Source organism: Ips typographus, linkage group LG4 (assembly GCF_016097725.1).
Source record: "Ips typographus isolate SLU linkage group LG4, UJ_Ityp_2.0, whole genome shotgun sequence".
Classification (NCBI taxonomy): Eukaryota; Metazoa; Arthropoda; class Insecta; order Coleoptera; family Curculionidae; genus Ips; species Ips typographus.
In genome coordinates this window covers 7,306,770-7,326,147 of record NC_138425.1, presented here as the reverse complement: position 1 = coordinate 7,326,147, position 19,378 = coordinate 7,306,770, and the positions used below count along the sequence as shown (strand labels likewise).

Below are 19,378 nucleotides of genomic sequence, written 5' to 3'. Positions count from 1 at the left end.
ACTAATAATATGCAATTAGCAAGATGTAACCCTTTTCTATACCATGTTTGCTTGAATTTACTAGTACTTTGTAAACTTTCATAAAACTATTGCTGAACACATAAACAAAACGCATTTTGTTACCCACAAAACCATAACTTTTCGAAATACACAATTTTATTTCTTTAGTCTAGAATTAACATTACTTATAACAAAAAATAACAAGTTTAAAGGAACAATGCTGTTTGTGATTTTATCAAAATTTGTCAAAAAGTTTAAGTCTAGAATATATTTACTAGATTAAAAGTAGACTAAATTATACCAACACTTACGTCAGAATGAAATAAATCGTTTCTTAAATATTAGCATAAATGTGTTTTATTTTAGAATTTATTCTGTTACACAATGTGTAGCTAATCAGATCTACGCACGAACAATCTTAAGTTTGTGCATAGGGCCACAAATTCGTGTATATGTGAAGAGATCGAATATATGGAACGACTTGTGCATCTACATTTACATCATTGGTCAAATTGAGGCAAAGTTGCACAAAAATTTAAAGTTATTTCTTAAAATGACCGAACCACCTTGTATAATGTAAATATTATACTTTGTCAAACAAATTAAAATCATATAAGTAATAGGAGTGCTAAATAATATAAACCTGCTCCACCATGTTTAGTTAGCCAGTTAGTTTGAGATAGTTCCTACCACTGATATTATTGTTAAAACTACTCATCATTTGTACTGCTACAAATATGTGATTTTTATTTCTCCACCCAGTATATTCGTTGAATTGATAAGCCTCAACCCATACATAAACACATTAAGCACTTATGCCGATAAATAAATTCGAAATGTATTTTAAGTGACGATTGCTTCAGATTAGAGGCTAGCAATCTGTTTTCATTAACAATTAACTTTAATAAACATTATCAGTGCTTGCGTGAATGTTGTCATGACATAACCCCAGCACAAAATGGTGCTCAAGGTGACCAGTAGAATTTTAAGAAATAGCTGTAGGTACTATACGAAGCGACATCATATGGTACTACCTGCAGACACTTTCGAGGGTAAGATTATTCCAAAAACTAGATTAATTAATAAGGAGTCCAGAGGGCCAGTTAAGTATGGAGGGAAATATATTGTGACTATGTTACCAGGTAGGTTTACCAATTTACTGATGGTGGATTTATTAAAATGATTTTTTTCAGGGTCTTCCCCAGGTCCTAAACTAATGTCTTATGTCAAGGAAGTGTTTAAAGAGGCTCATGTTCCGGTAGATTTTGAAGAAATTTTGTACACTGGTAGTGAGAATGCTAGTGAAACTGAAGAATTCGGACGTCTTGCTTTGTTGTCTATGCATCGAAATGGTGTTGGAATAAAAGTAGGTAGTCACACAATACAGCTTAATTGACAATGATCAGAATAACTTTTTAGGGAAATATAATTAGTCCAAATCTGGCTATCAGCACAAATGTATCTTTAAGACAGGAACTTGACCTGTATGTTTGTGTTGTGCATGTGAAGAGTTATCCCCATGTCAAGTGCAAGTACCCTAATATGGATATTTACATTTGCAGGCAAAATACTGAAGGTATGTGAAAATATCTCAAGTTGGTTAGTTTGACTTTAAACTTTAAGGTGAGTATGCTATGCTGGAACACTCCGCCAAACCTGGTGTGGTCGAAAGTTTAAAAATTGTTACCGAAGAAAATACTCTAAGATTTGCGGATTGGTGTTTCAATTTTGCCATAAGAGAAAAAAGGAAGAAAGTTACCATAGTGCATAAAGCTAATATTATGTAAAGGAAGCATATTGGAGATATTAATTTTCTCTAATGTGAAATGTTTTTAGGAAACTTTCTGATGGACTTTTTATGAAAATAGTTAAAGATGTCGCCAAATCTTATCCAGAAATCCAGGTAGACGATATGATAGTAGACAATGCCACTATGCAACTCGTACAAAATCCTTCTCAGTTCGACGTGTTGGTAACCCCAAATTTATATGGAAACATCTTATCTAATATTGCATGTGGTTTGATTGGTGGAGCTGGCTTGATGTCGGGTAAAAATTTTGGCCCCAGCTGTGCATTATTTGAAGCCGGATCTAGGCATCTTACATTCTTAGGTTAGTATAATTTTCCCCAAAACTTTTGAAATTCTTACCCAAAATTATGACTTTCAGATGAGGATAACCTTAATCCAGTAGCAATGATTAATGCTTCCATAGATCTGCTTCAGTACTTAGGCGAATACCAGTACGCTGAGTTAATACACAAGGCTGTTACTAAAACACTATCAGTAGATCAAATTCATACTACTGATATAGGTGGATACAGTTCTAGTGATGAAGTTGTTAGCAGTATTAAGAATAATATTAGGGAATTACTTAAAAGTTCCGAATTTAAATTATTTTAATGCTTATGGAGTATTTTCCAGATTTTTTATGTCATCGTGTTTATAAGTTGACAGATTGTCTCTTATTGGTCAAAGATATTAAAACAAGTTGTTTGTTCTGCAGAAGTTTATACGAAATACATAAGTGTTTAACCAATATAACCTCATCAATGTCACTATAATTAAACATTATTTAAGATTAATAAATCAGTTTTTGATAAAAAAATGCACTTACCCACAAGCCACTCTTAAAAAGATAAGACCAATGATTTCTTATCAGAACCGCTATTTTTGGTAAGCATTTCAATCTGATAAACCAACCATTGTTTTCATTAATGCATTTTGAACTTAATATTTTAAAAGTTTTAAGTAATACTAAATCTACAGACACAACAAAACACGAATAGTAAAAAAATAAAAACAAATATACAAAATCTTTTCGATCGGTTCAAAAAGGAATATTATTTTTAATTTGTAGTTTGACTAATTGTATTAGAACTAAAACAAATTAACATTCACTACTCAGAAAACATAAATAATGGCATTACAAATAAATAGTTGCCTGGGCATTTTATGTTTCAAAAAACATGAACGTAAAGTAAAACTTAATTTGATTCTTTCATATTTATATTTTGAAAGAAATTTATTGTATGTTTCAACTCCCTACTAAGTGAGTATTTATAAATACTATTAAGTACTACCTAATATGATGTCAACGTTTTGCAACAATGTGAAGCTTTTCTCCTATAAACTACATTTATATTGTAATAGTACGGGCAACTCTTTTCTGTCGAATGGTTTTAACATTCATAAATATACATCACTATCAATCTAATTGAACTTTCAGTTTAAAATATCAAAACTGAATGTTAACTTAAACTACCTAATTTAATTTTGTATACGTATTACTATTATATCTATTTAAGCATGAGTGTCAAGATAGATCACAATTTTGCTCTACTAATTCTAGAGCTTATTATAGAAATCCTACAGACTTCTAAGAGGCTGAGGAAGAGTAAATTGTATATAAAATAGCTTGCTAATTAGGTGATGTCTTGGGGTAGTATAAGCAGGAGTTAAAGTTCTCAAAAAACAGTTTCTACTATTAGTAATATCATTAAAAAGTACAAGTTTGCATCAATTCAAATGCAAAAAATCACTATAAATAAATTTAATTTTTTATGAAGCTGTTTGCTTGTGTTGCCATTTTGTACTGAAGGCATTGAGCTGTTTTAACTAAATCTGAATCAAGAAAAATAACTCAGAAATGATTCATTTTAAGCATATCTAATTTTTAAAGAAGGACAACAATTGATTTTTGCTATTATGGTATTGCAAAAGTAGAATTTAGGCTTTTTCACTTCAGTGTAGTGATTGAAGCTATTGCTGTTAACAGTATACAACAGAAAAGTCAATAATACTTATTTTATGACCTAATGTTAATAAATCCAATTGACTGGTACCCATTGATGTTCGATGGTTAACGAGTCCAGAGCTTCTACGATTTCCCTAAATGTGACGTCGAAATCGTTGTTTGTGATTACTTGATCGATGTACTTGTCGTAGGTTCTTTGCATACTAGCACTGTCTTCTAATGTTCTTTTCAAGTCTTCTTCCTATAATTTGACAAAAAATATTAGTTACTAATATTAAATAAGTTACTTTTGCTGTAAACTTAAAATGCATTGTAAGTATTTTCAAAACTACACAGACACTTTATTGTCTATGGACAAACATGCCTATTTTGCTTTCAAAATGAAGATGTCAATTCCCTACAAGCAGGAATATGTAATCACATAAAACTGATCTTAACTGCTTTTACAGAAAAGATAATATAACAAAAACTTACCTCATACAGAGATGCTAAAGATTCCAATGTTCTGGCCCTTCTCGAGCTGTAGCGAATTGAACTTTGTCTGTCAAACTAACATGCAAAACAAAAACAAATAAAAACTACTGAAACAGTAAACATTAGCAGTAAAAAGTCAAATACAGTAACATTCATAATCGATTATATCTACTTCACAATATTAAAAAAAACTTACCGTCAAGTTTCTACTTGAATACCTCAAATTTGAGTTACTTTTCGAGATATCGTACAAACTTTTCAGTTGCTCCATACCGGGAGCGGCAATGAAAATCACATAAGGCAAAAATTCTGAGCTGTTGTGTAGTATTTTGAGAGACATGGGGCTGCAGTCTAATATGCACATTTTTCCCTAAAAACAATTTTTATTTTAGTATCACACAGCACATTGCAAAGTTGTCTCACTTGTTTGATGATCTCTCTGATGGAATCTAAATGAGTGCCGTAAAGATGACCGTTGTATTCTCCGTATTCTAGAAATTTATTATTTCTGATTTCCTCTTCCATGTTTTCCCTAGTGGTAAACCAGTATGTTTGGCCGTTTTCTTCTAGAACTCTTTGAGGTCTCGTTGTATCTAACAAAAAGTACTTAAGTTGTAAGCTGGTTAATATTTTTTTATAGGTAATACTTACAAGGTATGACACCAGCAAACTTTTCAGGATCGCTGTTAATCAGTCTGTTTTTTAGGGTTCTTCTGCCCACTCCCTGAGTTCCGATAAGCACCAAGGTTTTTCTTTTGAACGGAGGCATTTTTGTCACTTCTTCGTATAGTAACAGCTCTGCCTTGTCAAAATCGCAATTGCTCTTTGACTGATAGATTATTTTTTTCTTTTTACGGGATATACGGGCACCTACAATTGATTAAGTGTTAAGTAACTGAATCATGCTTGACACTTTAACAGTAAAAGACTTACCACATATACTGATCTTATGAACAAAGTCGTTCTCAGGAGGCACATAAGCTTTTCTTCTTTCCTCTAACTCCATCGATGGAATCAACCCTGTCCTATTGTCTCCTCCCACTTTTTTTGCTTGCCACCAGTTTGGATCCCTTTGGTCAACAATTTGTAAAATATCTCCTCGTTCAAAGGGTAGGCCAATTTCTTTACATGGTAACAAACTGTCTTCCTCTGGACTGTATTCAAACAGTGCTCTCATGTAGCACTAAAATCCAGAAATTAAATTAAATTTATATACAATGTAACAAAGCTTACAGTAAGTTTTTTGGTGACTCCATTCACTCCATTTGCAACTATAGAGGCGTGAGTTTCAGTAGCTTGGGCATTTCCAACTTTGAGGGTAACTGAGTCTTTGCTTTTTGCCACTTCAACTTGTAGATCTTCTGGCGTCTTGACAACAGTTCCATTCACTTCTAATATTACGTCACCAATGTGGAGTAAACCCTGCTTTTCTATCATTCCTCCTTCTAGAATTCTAGCTATCACTAAATTATCGTTATCGTCTAATTGCACCTACAATAAAGAAGACCTTTAGGATATTAATTACCCGAAATACTAAGCAAATTTCTGGTTATAAGGCAAACATGTCCTTTATTTACAACTCGACGTCTCTGTGACATATTAATTATATTACATTATTGACAAAGGCAGAAGGGAAGTGTAAAGAACTCCCGCTGATACTAAACCCAAATAAGGGAACTTTACACCTTGAGCCACCTGACTGAATTTATACCTGTCTCAAGGTTTTGTCTGTCCCCCAAAAGTCAATGGATGTAATCTTATGTGAATTCTAATGTTCCTACATGCAGGTAGAAAAAGTGAAGACAACTTTGGTCAGAAACGTAGCCAACTGTTTTTTATTTTGTATTTTTTTGTGCAGCATAAGGAAAGTATAGTTGTTTTAGATGGTAATCAAAAATAACGGCTTTATTTTGACTGAATTGAATTTAAACTAGATGTGAATCAATATTGGTTACAAAAATGGCTATTATGTCATCAGTTTATTTTATTATGGTCCATGTAGAACAACTGTCCTTTTTTCCTTAACATGCCTTGTTGAATCAGGGAGATAGGTACCTATATTCTTGCAGTGGGGAGCATCTGACTTTATTTTATGTTGGCTTACTTATTCCACCTGTTTAAATTACGAATTTTCAATTAACATACCGTAAGTCCTAAAGGTTCTCCATCCTTCTTTCTCACTCCCACCATCCTGATAGCGTCGTTAGTCATCCCGTTAGGAAACAATTTAGGCGGCTCAGTCTTTGGATTCGGTTTAGGATTTTGAATAATATTTGCTATCTGGTCGTGACTTTCCAGAAGAGCCCTAAAAATATAATTCAATTGAAGATAAAGCGCAAGAATTTGAATATTTTTGGTGGTTCAAATTAAAACATGTAGAACTTTCGTCTCTGAAAAATATATTGTAATGTATTTCTAGTAATGTTCTAGACCTAAAAAATTGGTCAGGTACCTCCAATAACAATGCTTAGAACGAGAGAAGCATTTTTCCTGAAAATTTTATATTGTGTCTAATCCTCTAGAAATAAGTTTGCACTGGCAGTGACTTTGTCATTATAAGCAAAGAACCTTGTTATTGCAAGTTATTGATACAAATATTTTCATAGATCTAAATTCCATTATTTACACCAAATTCCTAGTATTCTAGCAACAATTATAGAACTAAGTGTAAACCGTTTCAAATACAGCTATTTTCAATCGACATAAAATGGACATTTGTGATAATATATAGTGCTTTAATTAATGTAAGTTTGAAATTTTACACTATTTGCTAGTATAACCGGGAATGTCATCACCTTGAGAATATTTAAGTTAGTAGAAATTAGATTCATATTGCCATGTATTATTCTATTCTATACTCGTACATTAATTACATTCAAAAATGTTTATTTGGTCTTTAAATTCATTAACTTTATTTTACCTGAAATGTGAATTATGAAGAATATCAGCAAGTTCTCTGGCGTCCCTATTCCACGATCTGCTACATCTAATATAAATATCCTTGTAGATATCTAGGATAGTTGAAGTTTCTGGTGGTGAAAGGACGGGAGGTTTTTCTTCTAGACGGTCTTGGACCTAAAATACATAACTATTAACTAATTCATACTAACACTATCTCTGATTTAAAAAAAAGCCTTCAGATTTCTTTAGTATAAGTTTTAGTGGCAATAATAGAAGAGGTAAACAGTAGCCTAAACCGTGTCAAATCAATGATTCGGTGCTGTAAAAACGACCCTTAACCGGACAAGGGTGCTGTTTGCTAATCGCTTATTTGCGGCTTCCTACTGTTTAGCCCTTTAAATCTTTTACCTGCTAGTTTATCAATGAACATTAACAAAAATTAGTAACAGTTCCAAGTTTAAATCATTAACCGTGAACTATGATTGCGACTTTCCAATGCATTTTACTCGCTGTTCTCTCGAACTACTCTCGAGTTTTCTAGGTCAGTTTCACATTTTGTTGGCTGAAAGCCATCACGAGAAGAGATTTGGAGATTTAGCAAATAGCCTGAAATTTATTATACCCTTACATAATTAATTACCCCCCCTTGAACAGAATGATGTTTAAATCGTGTTTTCTGGAAACGTTGCTTTTACGAAGTAAATAACCTTCTTTTTGGTACATTTGGTGAACTTTGATCTTTAAAAAACATTCGATCAGACTTGACTTGACAATAAATATTCTTTGAAGTAAAACATCATACAGTGTGTCAAGTTTCAATAGAACAAAAGAAATAAAGGTAAAATGTAATCTGGTGATATAATCTGAGTTAGTTTAAATAGACATTGTGTTGTTTATACAGGGTGGCAACTATTCACCATCCTTTCACCTTCATCGTCAAGTATGTAGTTTTAAACTAGACAAGCTGGTAGCCTGGATGTAAGTCATTATACATTAAATTGAGCTTTCGGCTGAAAATTCCAAATGTCAAATTGAATCAGATTGAAGTTAAAGACGTAATGCATATGACTTATATCAGTTTAATATAATGACCGCAATTCCGATTCGTATTGTTTTTCAGTCTGATATCAGGTTCTTTCCATGGGTATTACTTGCAGTTTGCACATGACCGATTTTATTTGTTTTTTTTTTCTAAAATGTAGGGTTCTTATTATAAAAACAATGGACATTGTTACAAGTTTGGCTAGTAAATTGATTTCGGATATTATGGAATTAACTAATATAAAATATTGATATGAAGTAGTAAAAAGTATTTTTCTGTTTATATTAATATGTAGTTAAAGGGAACAAGAATGTTTCAATTTAGATATTACTAGACTTAATAACCAGTTATCCATAAGTGTGATATACCTATGTGTAAGTAGTAACACAAAAACACATTAAGACTACAGGAAATGAAAGTCTTCTTTAACAACTAAAAGAAGCTCAACGTTATTTAGGTTTATTAGGTTTGTGTTGAGGATTTCCGCATTTTACAATAAAGTAGGTATAATCGAATAAATTGAACATTTCAAGTTTTTTTAACAATTAAAGTAAAATGCTAAAAATGTTATATTTCTCTGACTCATTGAAAAAATTTCAATTATAGTAATTAGTATCAAGAAGAATACAATACCTTGCTGAGAACTATATTAAGTTGACTGACGTTTAGTAAACCGATTATCTTGTAATGCACAAATCTACCTATACTTGGGTAAACCATGCTAACGAATAATTTCAAATAGATTGCGAATGATTTGAACATCGATTATACGTACCTTAAAGTTCGTTAGGCAAGTGAGTTACTTATTTGTGGCAGATTGTTAATTGTTGCTTTTGCATCGTTATAATGTGTTTTTAACAATTCATGTGTTAAACAAAATTTCAAATAAAATTATGAAATAATAGACAGATAAAGTGTTTTATTTAAACCTGAATTAAGAAAGCTATTGGTAAGTAGATGAACTGAATATGTATTATCCCAGTTTAGTTTTTAAACAATATTAGGTCATCTGACTTTTCTCTGTATCTCATTCGAGGAAAATTGTACTTTGATCCAAAAAAAGCCGCATTGTTTTGTTACCAAAATTGTTAAGTTAGAAGTAATTTCATCTTAAAAAGAACTGAAATAACCTTCACGTTTTGAGTTACTTTAAGTTATTACTACCCCACCAAATAACTATTTTAAACATTCTTCTATATATAATGTTTTAAAAATATGGAATAAAAACTAATTTTGCTCACCCTGTATGTTTAGCAAATAATATAACGAACTCCCAGCTCAACAACGTTGCCACATGGGTAACCGCGAACAAAACATAAGAAACAATCACCTTTCCACAGGTGTGGTCTTTATATATGACCATAAACTAGGATGAGTCAGTGATTAATATGTCCTGTTCAAATGCACTATTCTTCACAACACCAATATCAACAATTAAACATTCTACTACTATTTTCCCGTACAATTGACATTCCTTCACTTACATCTGCGATGAAAACTTGAAACGGAAATTTCAAACGGTATTAAAGGCGCCAAAAACTACCATCTAATGCAACCGGAATGGGTTTTACACCAAAAACCACCTTTAAAAAGCAGGTGCTTTTTAAAAGTCACTAGAATTACTGATATGCAGTACTAACGCGACGCAATGGTACCTGGTGGACCGTACCAAACAGAAAACGGGCTTGGTGAGAGGGGAACCGTGGTACTACTATATGACTCGACTACTTTATCGAGACGGCACCTAAACCGCTTTGTGGAAAATGTTAATTTAACGAACCCATCCGACGTTATTTTGTTACGTTGTACCGGTTGTTGAGCTTTTGGGGTGTCAAGGTACGTCCGTTAAATTTTGAATAGTGACGTCACTTTAATTGTTTATTTTGGTAATTAGTGTGAAAGTCACGTAAATGTTAGTAAACCCTTTGTAGGTTAGAGGTAGGTGATTTCACTGTTAGTGATAAATTAGACCATTAAAAACAAAATTATTATTTATTTATAACTCAACAAATCATTAGTAGGTAATCTGAAAAGAAAGTGAAGAACAGTAAACTTTCAATTAAGGCTGATTTAAAAAAAATCAAGGTCTTTAGTGCATAACTGAAGTTGCATAAGCAGTGTGAACGTGCAGCGTATAAAACCTTGTAAACAAGAAACTTGAAATGCAAGAGAAATTTATTGTTACAAAAACGAATGTGGGTTAAACTTAATGCTAACCCTCAACCCATTCTAAAAAGATACGGGTGATTTATTTTGCTGTTAAAAATACTAAACATATGATGTATAAAGTTAAAGAATAAATTATTTTTAGTCTATCACCCTCAGTTAAAACTTACCTCAAGAAACCCCCAAATATCCCACATTGGACCCTTGGAAACGTGGCGATGTAAACAATCCACTAAGGCACATGGTTTTAATCGATAAGGCTATAAATAACATCCCCTGTATACAAGCAGGAATAGTTTTTCAAAGCTTAATCCACAAGTTTAAAGGAAAGTATATGGTTTAATCAACACAATTAAATTTAGTTTAAAACTAACAAAACAGGTAATGAAAGTAAAACATTTCTCCATGTATTTATCCCTGATGGATTCAGAAGGGATACTGACTTGCGCATTTTTCCTTTTGTGTAGGTTAGGTTGGGGCGATCTCTTATACAAAAAGCTTAAGAGGGTCTAAATTTTGGGAGCATTTTTTGCCAAGTGGACAAATTCTATTAAACATAATGCTCAAAATTTATTTTTGTAGTACGATTTCTTCTGAAAACTTGTGTTTTTAAAAACAATTCTAAAAATAATTAACAATACAGTTAAGACAAAATGTCTTACTAAAAGCAGTTCCGTTATATTTTCATGTATTATTAAGATTATTCCCGTGCAATATTTACAATAAACGGCTGACACCTACTTAGAAACCATTTTGCAGCTGTTCTGATTTTCTGTACCTATATATTTTTACAAAAATTCAGTTGTGTGATGTGTCTCATTGTGTCAACACAAATGTTTTCAAGTATTGTCTAAAAGTTTTATTTCTGGACTATTGGAAGTCTAAGCCAATTTTGCCTTTCAATATTCACGCTTTTGAATATATTTGTCTTCCAAAGTATTTTCTTATCTCATTCTGTTATGGTGTGCCATCCTGTTGCGATACGATATCATCAATCATGTTAAGCAGGATGTTTTCAATATATTATTATTCTACTTCATTTTGAATAAAATGTTCATATGGATTTTCATGTCAAGCTCATTTGTTAGAAGTCGGGGTACGTTCTATTTTAAAAACTCTAAAAACAAGACGGTCGTTCAACAATCCAAAACTTTATTACCAAGTTTGCAGCATTTTATTTGTTTCTCTTACTTTACGTTGAAGATGAAGTATTAGAAAGTTATTTTGCTGAGTTCTAACATTATTACAAACTTATTTTTAATTTAGAAATTACAGGTATATGAGTTCAAAGGATTACAAACTCTGCCAGTAGTTACAGTGGGAATAAATAAGATCCTCAGTAATAGATTTATTAATCTTAACAATCTTTAAGGTTCGTATTAATTAATAATAATACAAAAGATACATGTAGGTAGAAAAAGATTACATTTAAGGTAGAAAAAGACAAAAATTAAGAATATTGACACAACAGAAATTTCAGTAAATTATTTTATTATTACCCAGCGTTTAAGGCTTTAGTAGTTTTTCATTTTACCTTGTTTCAGTTCTTTTGTATTTACTATACCATCTTAAGCAAACTGCAGTAGAGATCTATAATTTTTAAAGGTTTAGTATGCTACTCTTGTGCATCTTGCCTGGCATTTCCGTTTGATTAGATCGTCAGTCTGACACGTACAAGAGTAAGTAGCATCCAAGAAGCAGGATCCGTTCAATAAGTTACAGTTGAAATTGCTGCTAAAAAGCGTAGTTTGTGTAAGATTCCATAGAGAGATGTTCCCATATTTTTAAACGCTTTCTAACTGTTTTAACTGTGATTTTTTTTTGCCCTGAAACCGCTACAATTTATCTTATTCTGAATAGATTTAATCGTAAATGAACTTAATTTCAGTATTTTATTATTCGATTATCCTCAAGAAACTTTCCAGTTTAAGCGATAATTATTGGACATAATTGTTAACAGAATAGTTCCCACAGAATTTAATGAACAATTGATCAATTTCATTAGCTTTGGGTTACCGCGCTGCAAATAAATGAATAGTAAATCTCCCAATACTCGATTGATTGAACTTGTTCAAAATAAAATATGACTTCAAAATTAGATTTGCATCGCTATAAGTGACTCATTGATGCAAGTGGGTTGAAGCACACATAAATTCGTTGTCATCCAATTGAACTCGACCTAAATTTGCGGTTGAATGATTCAATAACGGCAGCTCTAATAAAACGGTATTTGAACGTGCAATTACGATAAAAAATTGTGCGGAATTGAAAGTTCAACTGTATCACCTCTAACAGTAAAAACTTGAAACTAGTCAACAAGCAACAACTATTAAAGATAAGACCGTAATGCGTTAAGCGTCTAGATTAAAGTCTAATGGCTTCTGAAACAAAAAGGTCACTTACCTTAACCAAGTTGTGAAGGACAGGACTGTCCATCAGACCTTTGAGGAATATTAAATCAGTCTCATTGATTGCGTTCTTTTCATCCAGCTCATCGATATTGTCTCGCACGTGTTGGAATGCACCTGAAATATGTCAGAAAGCCTTAATTATATTTTGAATAAGCAAATATACTTAGATATAAATGGGAAGTTTATTGTTTAAAGGGAAACTGCCAGTATAAACGAGAAGAAATCGTGTCTGTTGACCTACTTCAAAGCAAAATAAATTCGCATATGTTTCACTTAAAAAACGTTATGAGCCTTTAGTGACGTCCTTTCTAAAATTTCATAAACATAGTAGAATATAAATGGGTTGGTGAAACTTTTTTTCGTCAATTCTTTTCACTTACAAATGTATACGCATTGGGAAATGTACATTTTTCAAGTAGGATTATTTGTAATGTCATTCCACACTTAATAAATAAGTTTTCCTAAACCGTACAACAATGATGACCTTCTTTTTTGGCAACTCCTAAGTTTGCATGTTGAATTTTTAATTGCTGATATGTTTTTAACAAACACTTGTTAGATTAATGGTTAATTAAAATACATTTTTGAAAAGACTTCTACAGGGTGTTGCAAGACAAATCAATGAGGCAAATTGTACATTTATAGCGGTTTAACAGATTTTTTTATACTTAAGTATATATGAGCATAAAATTGTATTTTAGCAATTTGAAAATTATAGAATAATAGGAAAATAGGCTTCAAATATGCTTCAATCAACATTTTTCAGGTTGATGAACAACGTCATGCTTTACCTTTTTCAAATTGTTTCTTATCAATTACATATTTAAGGAGAAATTCGGAAAATAACAATTTAAAAAAAGTCATCCTATTTAAAATTCTTTTATAAAATAATTGCATACAACATTTTAGCAATTTTTCTAATTCAAGTTTTAGCCGGTTGATCTAGTTTATTATGACAAGAAGTACGCTCATATATTACATCATAAACGGATTTAACTTTAAACAAGACATATTAAACCATATCGATTTCAAAGGTTTTATTGATATAACTCTCACGGTTATAAATACTGGATAGTTGTATATTTCTGCAGTTGCAAACAATACTTTTAATTGCTCATCTTTTTACATGGATATTTATTTACCTCGGTTTGAAGAGAATCCACACAAGAGAAACATCAAAAAATGCATAAAATAATGTTAAAAATAAAGTAACTATGCTGTGGTGTAGAATAATTGGCATTCAGCAAAGTGATTACAAAAACAAAAATACTCACATGTTGGTGATTTTAATTGAAGAGTCCATTTTACTAAATTTAATATGCTAAAAGATATGATACGCTTTTAGATCAAATACACAAACAGCACTTTTTAATTCCACACTTCTTGCTTTTTCTCATGTTATCGGCCGACAATCACTAACAAGTTTACTAGAATGAGTAAGCTACGTTCACTACAGGTCAGGATTGTCTTGACACACCGAAATCCAAATAATGACTTATTAAAAATAGCTCTTATTTCCCCACTTGCTTGAGCTCTTTCAGCATTTTCCACAATTTATTTACTTCCAGCAATTTTACATTTCTATTCCGAATGTTTACTTTCCAAACAAATATCTCCAGAACACCGGCTGTTCACAGATTCACTCAAACTTATATTGTTTTAAGAAAAACTATTATCAGAGATATTTATAAAATTAGTTTAAACTATTAGACATAATCAAACAAAGTGTCTTACCATTATCGTTAGTGATGTGATTGGTGAAGTGTTTTCCGTTATGTTCCATGCTGATCTCCTTCAGACTTTGCAACAGTTCTTGTCTTTCCTGACAATCCCCATTTTTACCGAACCGAACCATCATTTAACACTTTTTAAATTTACGAGAGATTTAGATAGTTGAGAAAAATTGTCATTAATCGCGTGTGTCGATCTTCAGGTACCATTTGCACCTGCCGCGTCTAACATGCTTCTAACCTGGTGCAGGCCCACGCAGCCAGTGAAGTCTAAAAGGCTCGGACCCGAAACGTTACGCCTTTCTAACCCAGAACTCCCAAAGTGGTTGCTATGATACATATACAGGGTCGGAACGGATGCTGGGATGTGCTAAATTGACATAGATTTTTACTCTATCCGGATTTTTATTATTACTATGTAAGTTTCCCGCTGGGGATGGAAAACATTCGATAATGGTGGCGCCGATACAGTCGCCTACGCGGTGGCTTTATCCATTGTCTGTTTGCGTCATGGATTTAAAATTTGGAAACAGTGACGGAGATTCACAGGAGAAACCGACTAAATTTCAAATTTTGTATAACACCGGTAAAGTATGGCAAAAACCAAAAGTACAACTAGTTGATGTGATAATGTAGAAAGGTTTGAAATATAACAAAAAAAAAAGAAAGAAACGTTATATTCAAAATATTTACTGCTTTTTTTAATGGAAATTGGATTTAGCTTTAGTATAAGACCAGTACTATACTTTTGTCGACGTTTTGTCAGTTTTATTTAGGCTTCTTCAGGGCACTAAACAAATACAACAATAAATAAAGTTTCTTATTGGGAAAAAACACAAATAGGGAGACAAAACAGAAAGAACACTTTGCTAATAATTTTTAAAAAAGGCTATTAGTTCTTACAATTTAATTGAACTTATGTTTAAAAACAAGAAATTCCTTTCTTTCTGTTTTCACCATGTTTTTTCTCAATGAGATGCTTTTATTGTTGTATTTGTATTTGCAAGTTTAGTTCTGGTCTTACTAAACCTAGATAAAATTTCCATTAAAAAATAAACTCACGATACCACTGGATCGTTAAAAAGCAACAATTTACTACTTTGTTACGTTATCTTTTTACTTAGATTTTCGACATAGATGACCGATTTAACAGAACTGATTGTCATATTTGGTTAATACAATTTACATATTTTTAATCGCAAATGGCATTTTGTTTTAGCATATTAAATGGCTATGGACTACATTTCCTGTTAGTATATTGCATTCCCAACATTTTAGTTAAGACCTTAGGTTAACCTAACTTAACTAGACGTATAATTAGCAAAGTTTATTCGAATGAATTAAAATTTACTGATGTTTAATACCTATGTACTACCACAGCTGTGATGCTAAGCTCTTTTAAGGCAACTCCTAATTTACCATGATTTTAAAGTAAGTACCTACTTAAAAATTGAGAAAATAACAAATTAATATTACAAATTCAACCAACAAGTTTTGGATAATTATGGCCGTTTACACTGTTCGCCTAAACAACGTTTAAAATCTAATCACTGATTAGCTCTATAACATTTGCTTGTCACTAACCAAGTTTAAGTGTTTAATCAACGTTTAGGCTGACGGTGCAATCGAGTATTAGATTACTTGTGAAATTCTGCACATGGATAAAGTTTTAGTTATGAGTTTAATAGCAGGGTTGCCAACTTAACAAATTAAGGAAAACACATGTTTATTACAAAATGATCTAATGGGATATTTTTAAATGTTCCATTTTTTAAATGAATCATTCTGTATCTGAGTTTTTTAATGTTAATTCTTTTCAACCATGTCATAGTTTGACAAAGTATCATCATAATTTTCCTTATATTTACACAGTTTCCAAAACTCTATACTTTTTAGCATTCGACGAACCATTACAGAAGATTTAACATACTGGGATACCAGCTGACTGTAAAGATCCTGAAATTCCTAAAGAAACAGAATCTTGAGAGGCTGCTATGAACAAGAAAACTTTGAGATAACAGAAAAAGATGGGATCCAATAGATCTAATAATCAGGTCGTACATCTGTCACCATCCACACCAAATATCAAATATAAAAAATACAGAGTTTTAAACATTGACAATGAGGGAATACATACGTTTTATTAAGAACGGTATGATTAAACATACTTTGAAACTTCCCAAATTATGCTCAGTAAAAACCTTGTATGATGCATTCTTCTTCGCATTTATGCGATACCGTGTAAACCCGAAATTGTTTTTGAACCAGCTGATTGTATACAATTTTGAGAAATATACCAAATTAGTCCCAACAGTTCATTTATGAGACAGATTAGGCATAATTTGTTTTATCTAGTAGTTTCTATTTTTTCTATCTGTATCCTATTAGAATTTATGCTTTTTGATATTTACCTAACGATGAACTTGCTAAATATTTGGTGGCACATTTGGTGGCTGCACAATGTCCTGATGACTTGAAGCCTGTAGTACAGTACCTCCATGGTGTATGTAGGTGCTGTCTAAATCCATAGTAGTACTTAACCATTTAGTTTCCGGATTTTCAACCTACAAACTGAACTATTTATTCATATTCAACTATTATTATTTTCAAGCAACATACGTTGAGAGCGCTTCTCTTTGTTAAAAAGAACTGATTTCAGTGAGAATATGCTAAGGCAATGGTTTTGAACAAAATGCTAGCTTTTATATCGTTTAGCCATGCAATGGAACATCTGAAAAATAATCAATAGGTTGTTTGGAATATGGGTCAATAGTGTCCAACTTAATAATACGTTTTCATCATAGTGACAATGCTGTTACAGAAATATAAAGCTAATTATTTATACAGAGAGGAGTATCAAAATTACTAGATAAAACATATTATGGTTTTTCTATACGATTATATTAAGCAGGTACAGTAACCTAGTTATTTGCATGTGCTTTACAGGCTAACCAGAAGTGCCGTTTCTAAGGTAACCCTTTAGCTTTGTCGTTACTAACTGCCATTTTGTGTTGTCATTCAAAATTACAGTCATCATAAAAGTAGTCTAAAAATCAGGGCAAATATGACTGAAGTAGACTGCAACAACTGTAATTCCATCCCATAACACACAACAGATAAGTATTTTTACTCGTTTTGTTTAAATTTTCAGGTGATTTCGATATCTCCCATTCCTGTTCAGACAGATCTGAGAGACGTTTTGCAGAAATTATTGGATGTATAGAGGGAATCGTTATAAGTGAGGACTTTTTGGTGATTCAGACAAATTTTCTGGAAAAGTACTACAAAGAATTTGAGGACGATGAGGAAAACAGATTGATTTACATGGACATATTTAAGAAGTACTTGTCTACAGTTGAGAAGTATATTGAAGAGCAACTAACCAATAGAATTCCTGGGTTCAACTTAAAGCAATTTGAAGCAGATCTAGAGTAATGATATAGACACAAGCCTGTATGTAATAAAAACATCAATTTTTCTTACAGAAAAATGTCGGATCAACTAGATATGGAAATATATGAGATTTTGTCTACTTTCTGGGATTTTGGTACTTTTAAGAAAATGTTTTTGGATTACAAGCAGGTAACTTATTATGTTTGTTAGTAGCTTTTATTGAAATTCCTGAAACAGTTTATTCACCAAGGTGAACAGAGTTTATTCCATATAATTTAAATGCTGTAAATAGATTTCAGTGTTGTAGATCAAAATTAAAAACTGCTAGATGCAAGAGACATTTCCTGCAAATTAAATCTATTTTTTTGTGTTGATAGCGAATTTGGTTTCAGATGAAAGAAGGACACGGAATTGATTTGTCTGAAGGAATTTTAATTACTAAATGCAACTATTAAGGCTATTTGACTTAGTTTATACAACGTCATAATAAACTACAAGCGTGGATAGAAAATTATGTCATTATGCCATATGATCACATACACATTGTAATATGTTAATTTTTTATACAAAAGCCGTTTTAATAAATTGACACACTAGAATATTATTGTTTTTATTATTTATTCCAATAATAACCAGTTAGGGAATGCACTATGTAAATTAGTTTTATTAAATTCATGCAAAAAAGCATAATGCACGTCAAAAGACGCAAGATTTTTTATATCAAAAATTTTGACACTCATTATTGTTAAGCAAATAACTTTTCAATTTATTTACTTATAGTACAATGTTTTTGTTGTTATGTATGCTGGCACAAACTTAGTGTAGTAGTTAGTCCGAAGTGTAGTGTAGAGTACACTCATTTACAAGAGATTTTCCTTCTAGGTTATTACAATAATGTGTATATCGGTTAATTCTATTCACCACAATGTCATCAACAGTTTACTCGTTTTTCTTGTAATTCTTATTTATAATAGGAAAACAAGGGTGGGGGTCTCTATCCCTATCACCTATGCTTAATCGGACAAGAGTTTTATAATCTATTTTCCCTCCGATTAATAGGATTTACTTAATAACTAAATTTTAGAGAACTTAAAAGTTCTAATTACTATTACTATTACTTGCTTTTGATATTAACTGTCAGTGTGTATGATAACCATTTTTGTACGGCCAAGATTACCTGCAATTGTTGAAATGTCTGTATCATATCTCACGCTTAAAACTGCCAGTGATTGGTATCTCACAGGTAAGGAAGCTTTGTGATTGATATTTGTTTAGCCTACCTTTCTCTAAATTGTTAAGGGATTCCTGTCAGAGTAGTAAAAGAGGGTTACATAACGATTCCAATTATATTAATTAGAGAAAATAAGAGAAGTACTTGGAGATTAATATTTTTTGTTCTAGCTACTGGGTATTAATAATAAGACTTTCTATAACGTATATCTTCTAATAAACTTATGATTGATAATATAATATTGATGTTTTCTTCTGAATATCACATACTATGCT

At 31.7% G+C, this 19,378-nt stretch overlaps 3 protein-coding genes across 9 annotated transcripts; 2 read left to right on the top strand and 1 right to left on the bottom strand.

The window, feature by feature from the left end:
- The first annotated feature begins 672 nt into the window (after window positions 1–672).
- Window positions 673–2,587, top strand: LOC145728586 (isocitrate dehydrogenase [NAD] subunit gamma, mitochondrial-like). Its single transcript, XM_081978940.1, has 6 exons — window positions 673–1,142; window positions 1,194–1,366; window positions 1,420–1,576; window positions 1,624–1,783; window positions 1,837–2,111; window positions 2,169–2,587. Exons 1-6 carry the CDS (start codon window positions 959–961, stop codon window positions 2,399–2,401), a joined length of 1,182 nt encoding a protein of 393 aa, XP_081835066.1. The 5' UTR covers window positions 673–958; the 3' UTR covers window positions 2,402–2,587.
- On the bottom strand, window positions 2,490–17,216 carry vari (MAGUK p55 subfamily member vari). Of its 7 annotated transcripts, XM_081978931.1 has the most exons (12): window positions 17,099–17,216; window positions 16,891–17,043; window positions 12,742–12,863; window positions 7,150–7,304; window positions 6,375–6,534; window positions 5,463–5,720; window positions 5,163–5,412; window positions 4,881–5,099; window positions 4,653–4,822; window positions 4,426–4,599; window positions 4,230–4,304; window positions 2,490–3,996 (listed from the first exon to the last, which is right to left on the bottom strand). In XM_081978931.1, exons 2-12 carry the CDS (start codon window positions 17,021–17,023, stop codon window positions 3,820–3,822), a joined length of 1,893 nt encoding a protein of 630 aa, XP_081835057.1. In that variant the 5' UTR covers window positions 17,024–17,043; window positions 17,099–17,216; the 3' UTR covers window positions 2,490–3,819. The 7 variants fall into 7 exon arrangements, with proteins under 7 accessions (XP_081835057.1, XP_081835059.1, XP_081835058.1 ...); XM_081978933.1 differs by lacking the exon at window positions 4,230–4,304; XM_081978932.1 differs by lacking the exons at window positions 16,891–17,043; window positions 17,099–17,216 and adding an exon at window positions 14,484–14,732.
- Window positions 17,217–17,411: 195 nt separating this feature from the next.
- Window positions 17,412–18,471, top strand: LOC145728587 (ADP-ribosylation factor-like protein 2-binding protein). Its single transcript, XM_081978941.1, has 4 exons — window positions 17,412–17,568; window positions 17,631–17,910; window positions 17,965–18,061; window positions 18,265–18,471. Exons 1-4 carry the CDS (start codon window positions 17,544–17,546, stop codon window positions 18,325–18,327), a joined length of 465 nt encoding a protein of 154 aa, XP_081835067.1. The 5' UTR covers window positions 17,412–17,543; the 3' UTR covers window positions 18,328–18,471.
- The last annotated feature ends 907 nt before the right edge of the window (window positions 18,472–19,378 follow it).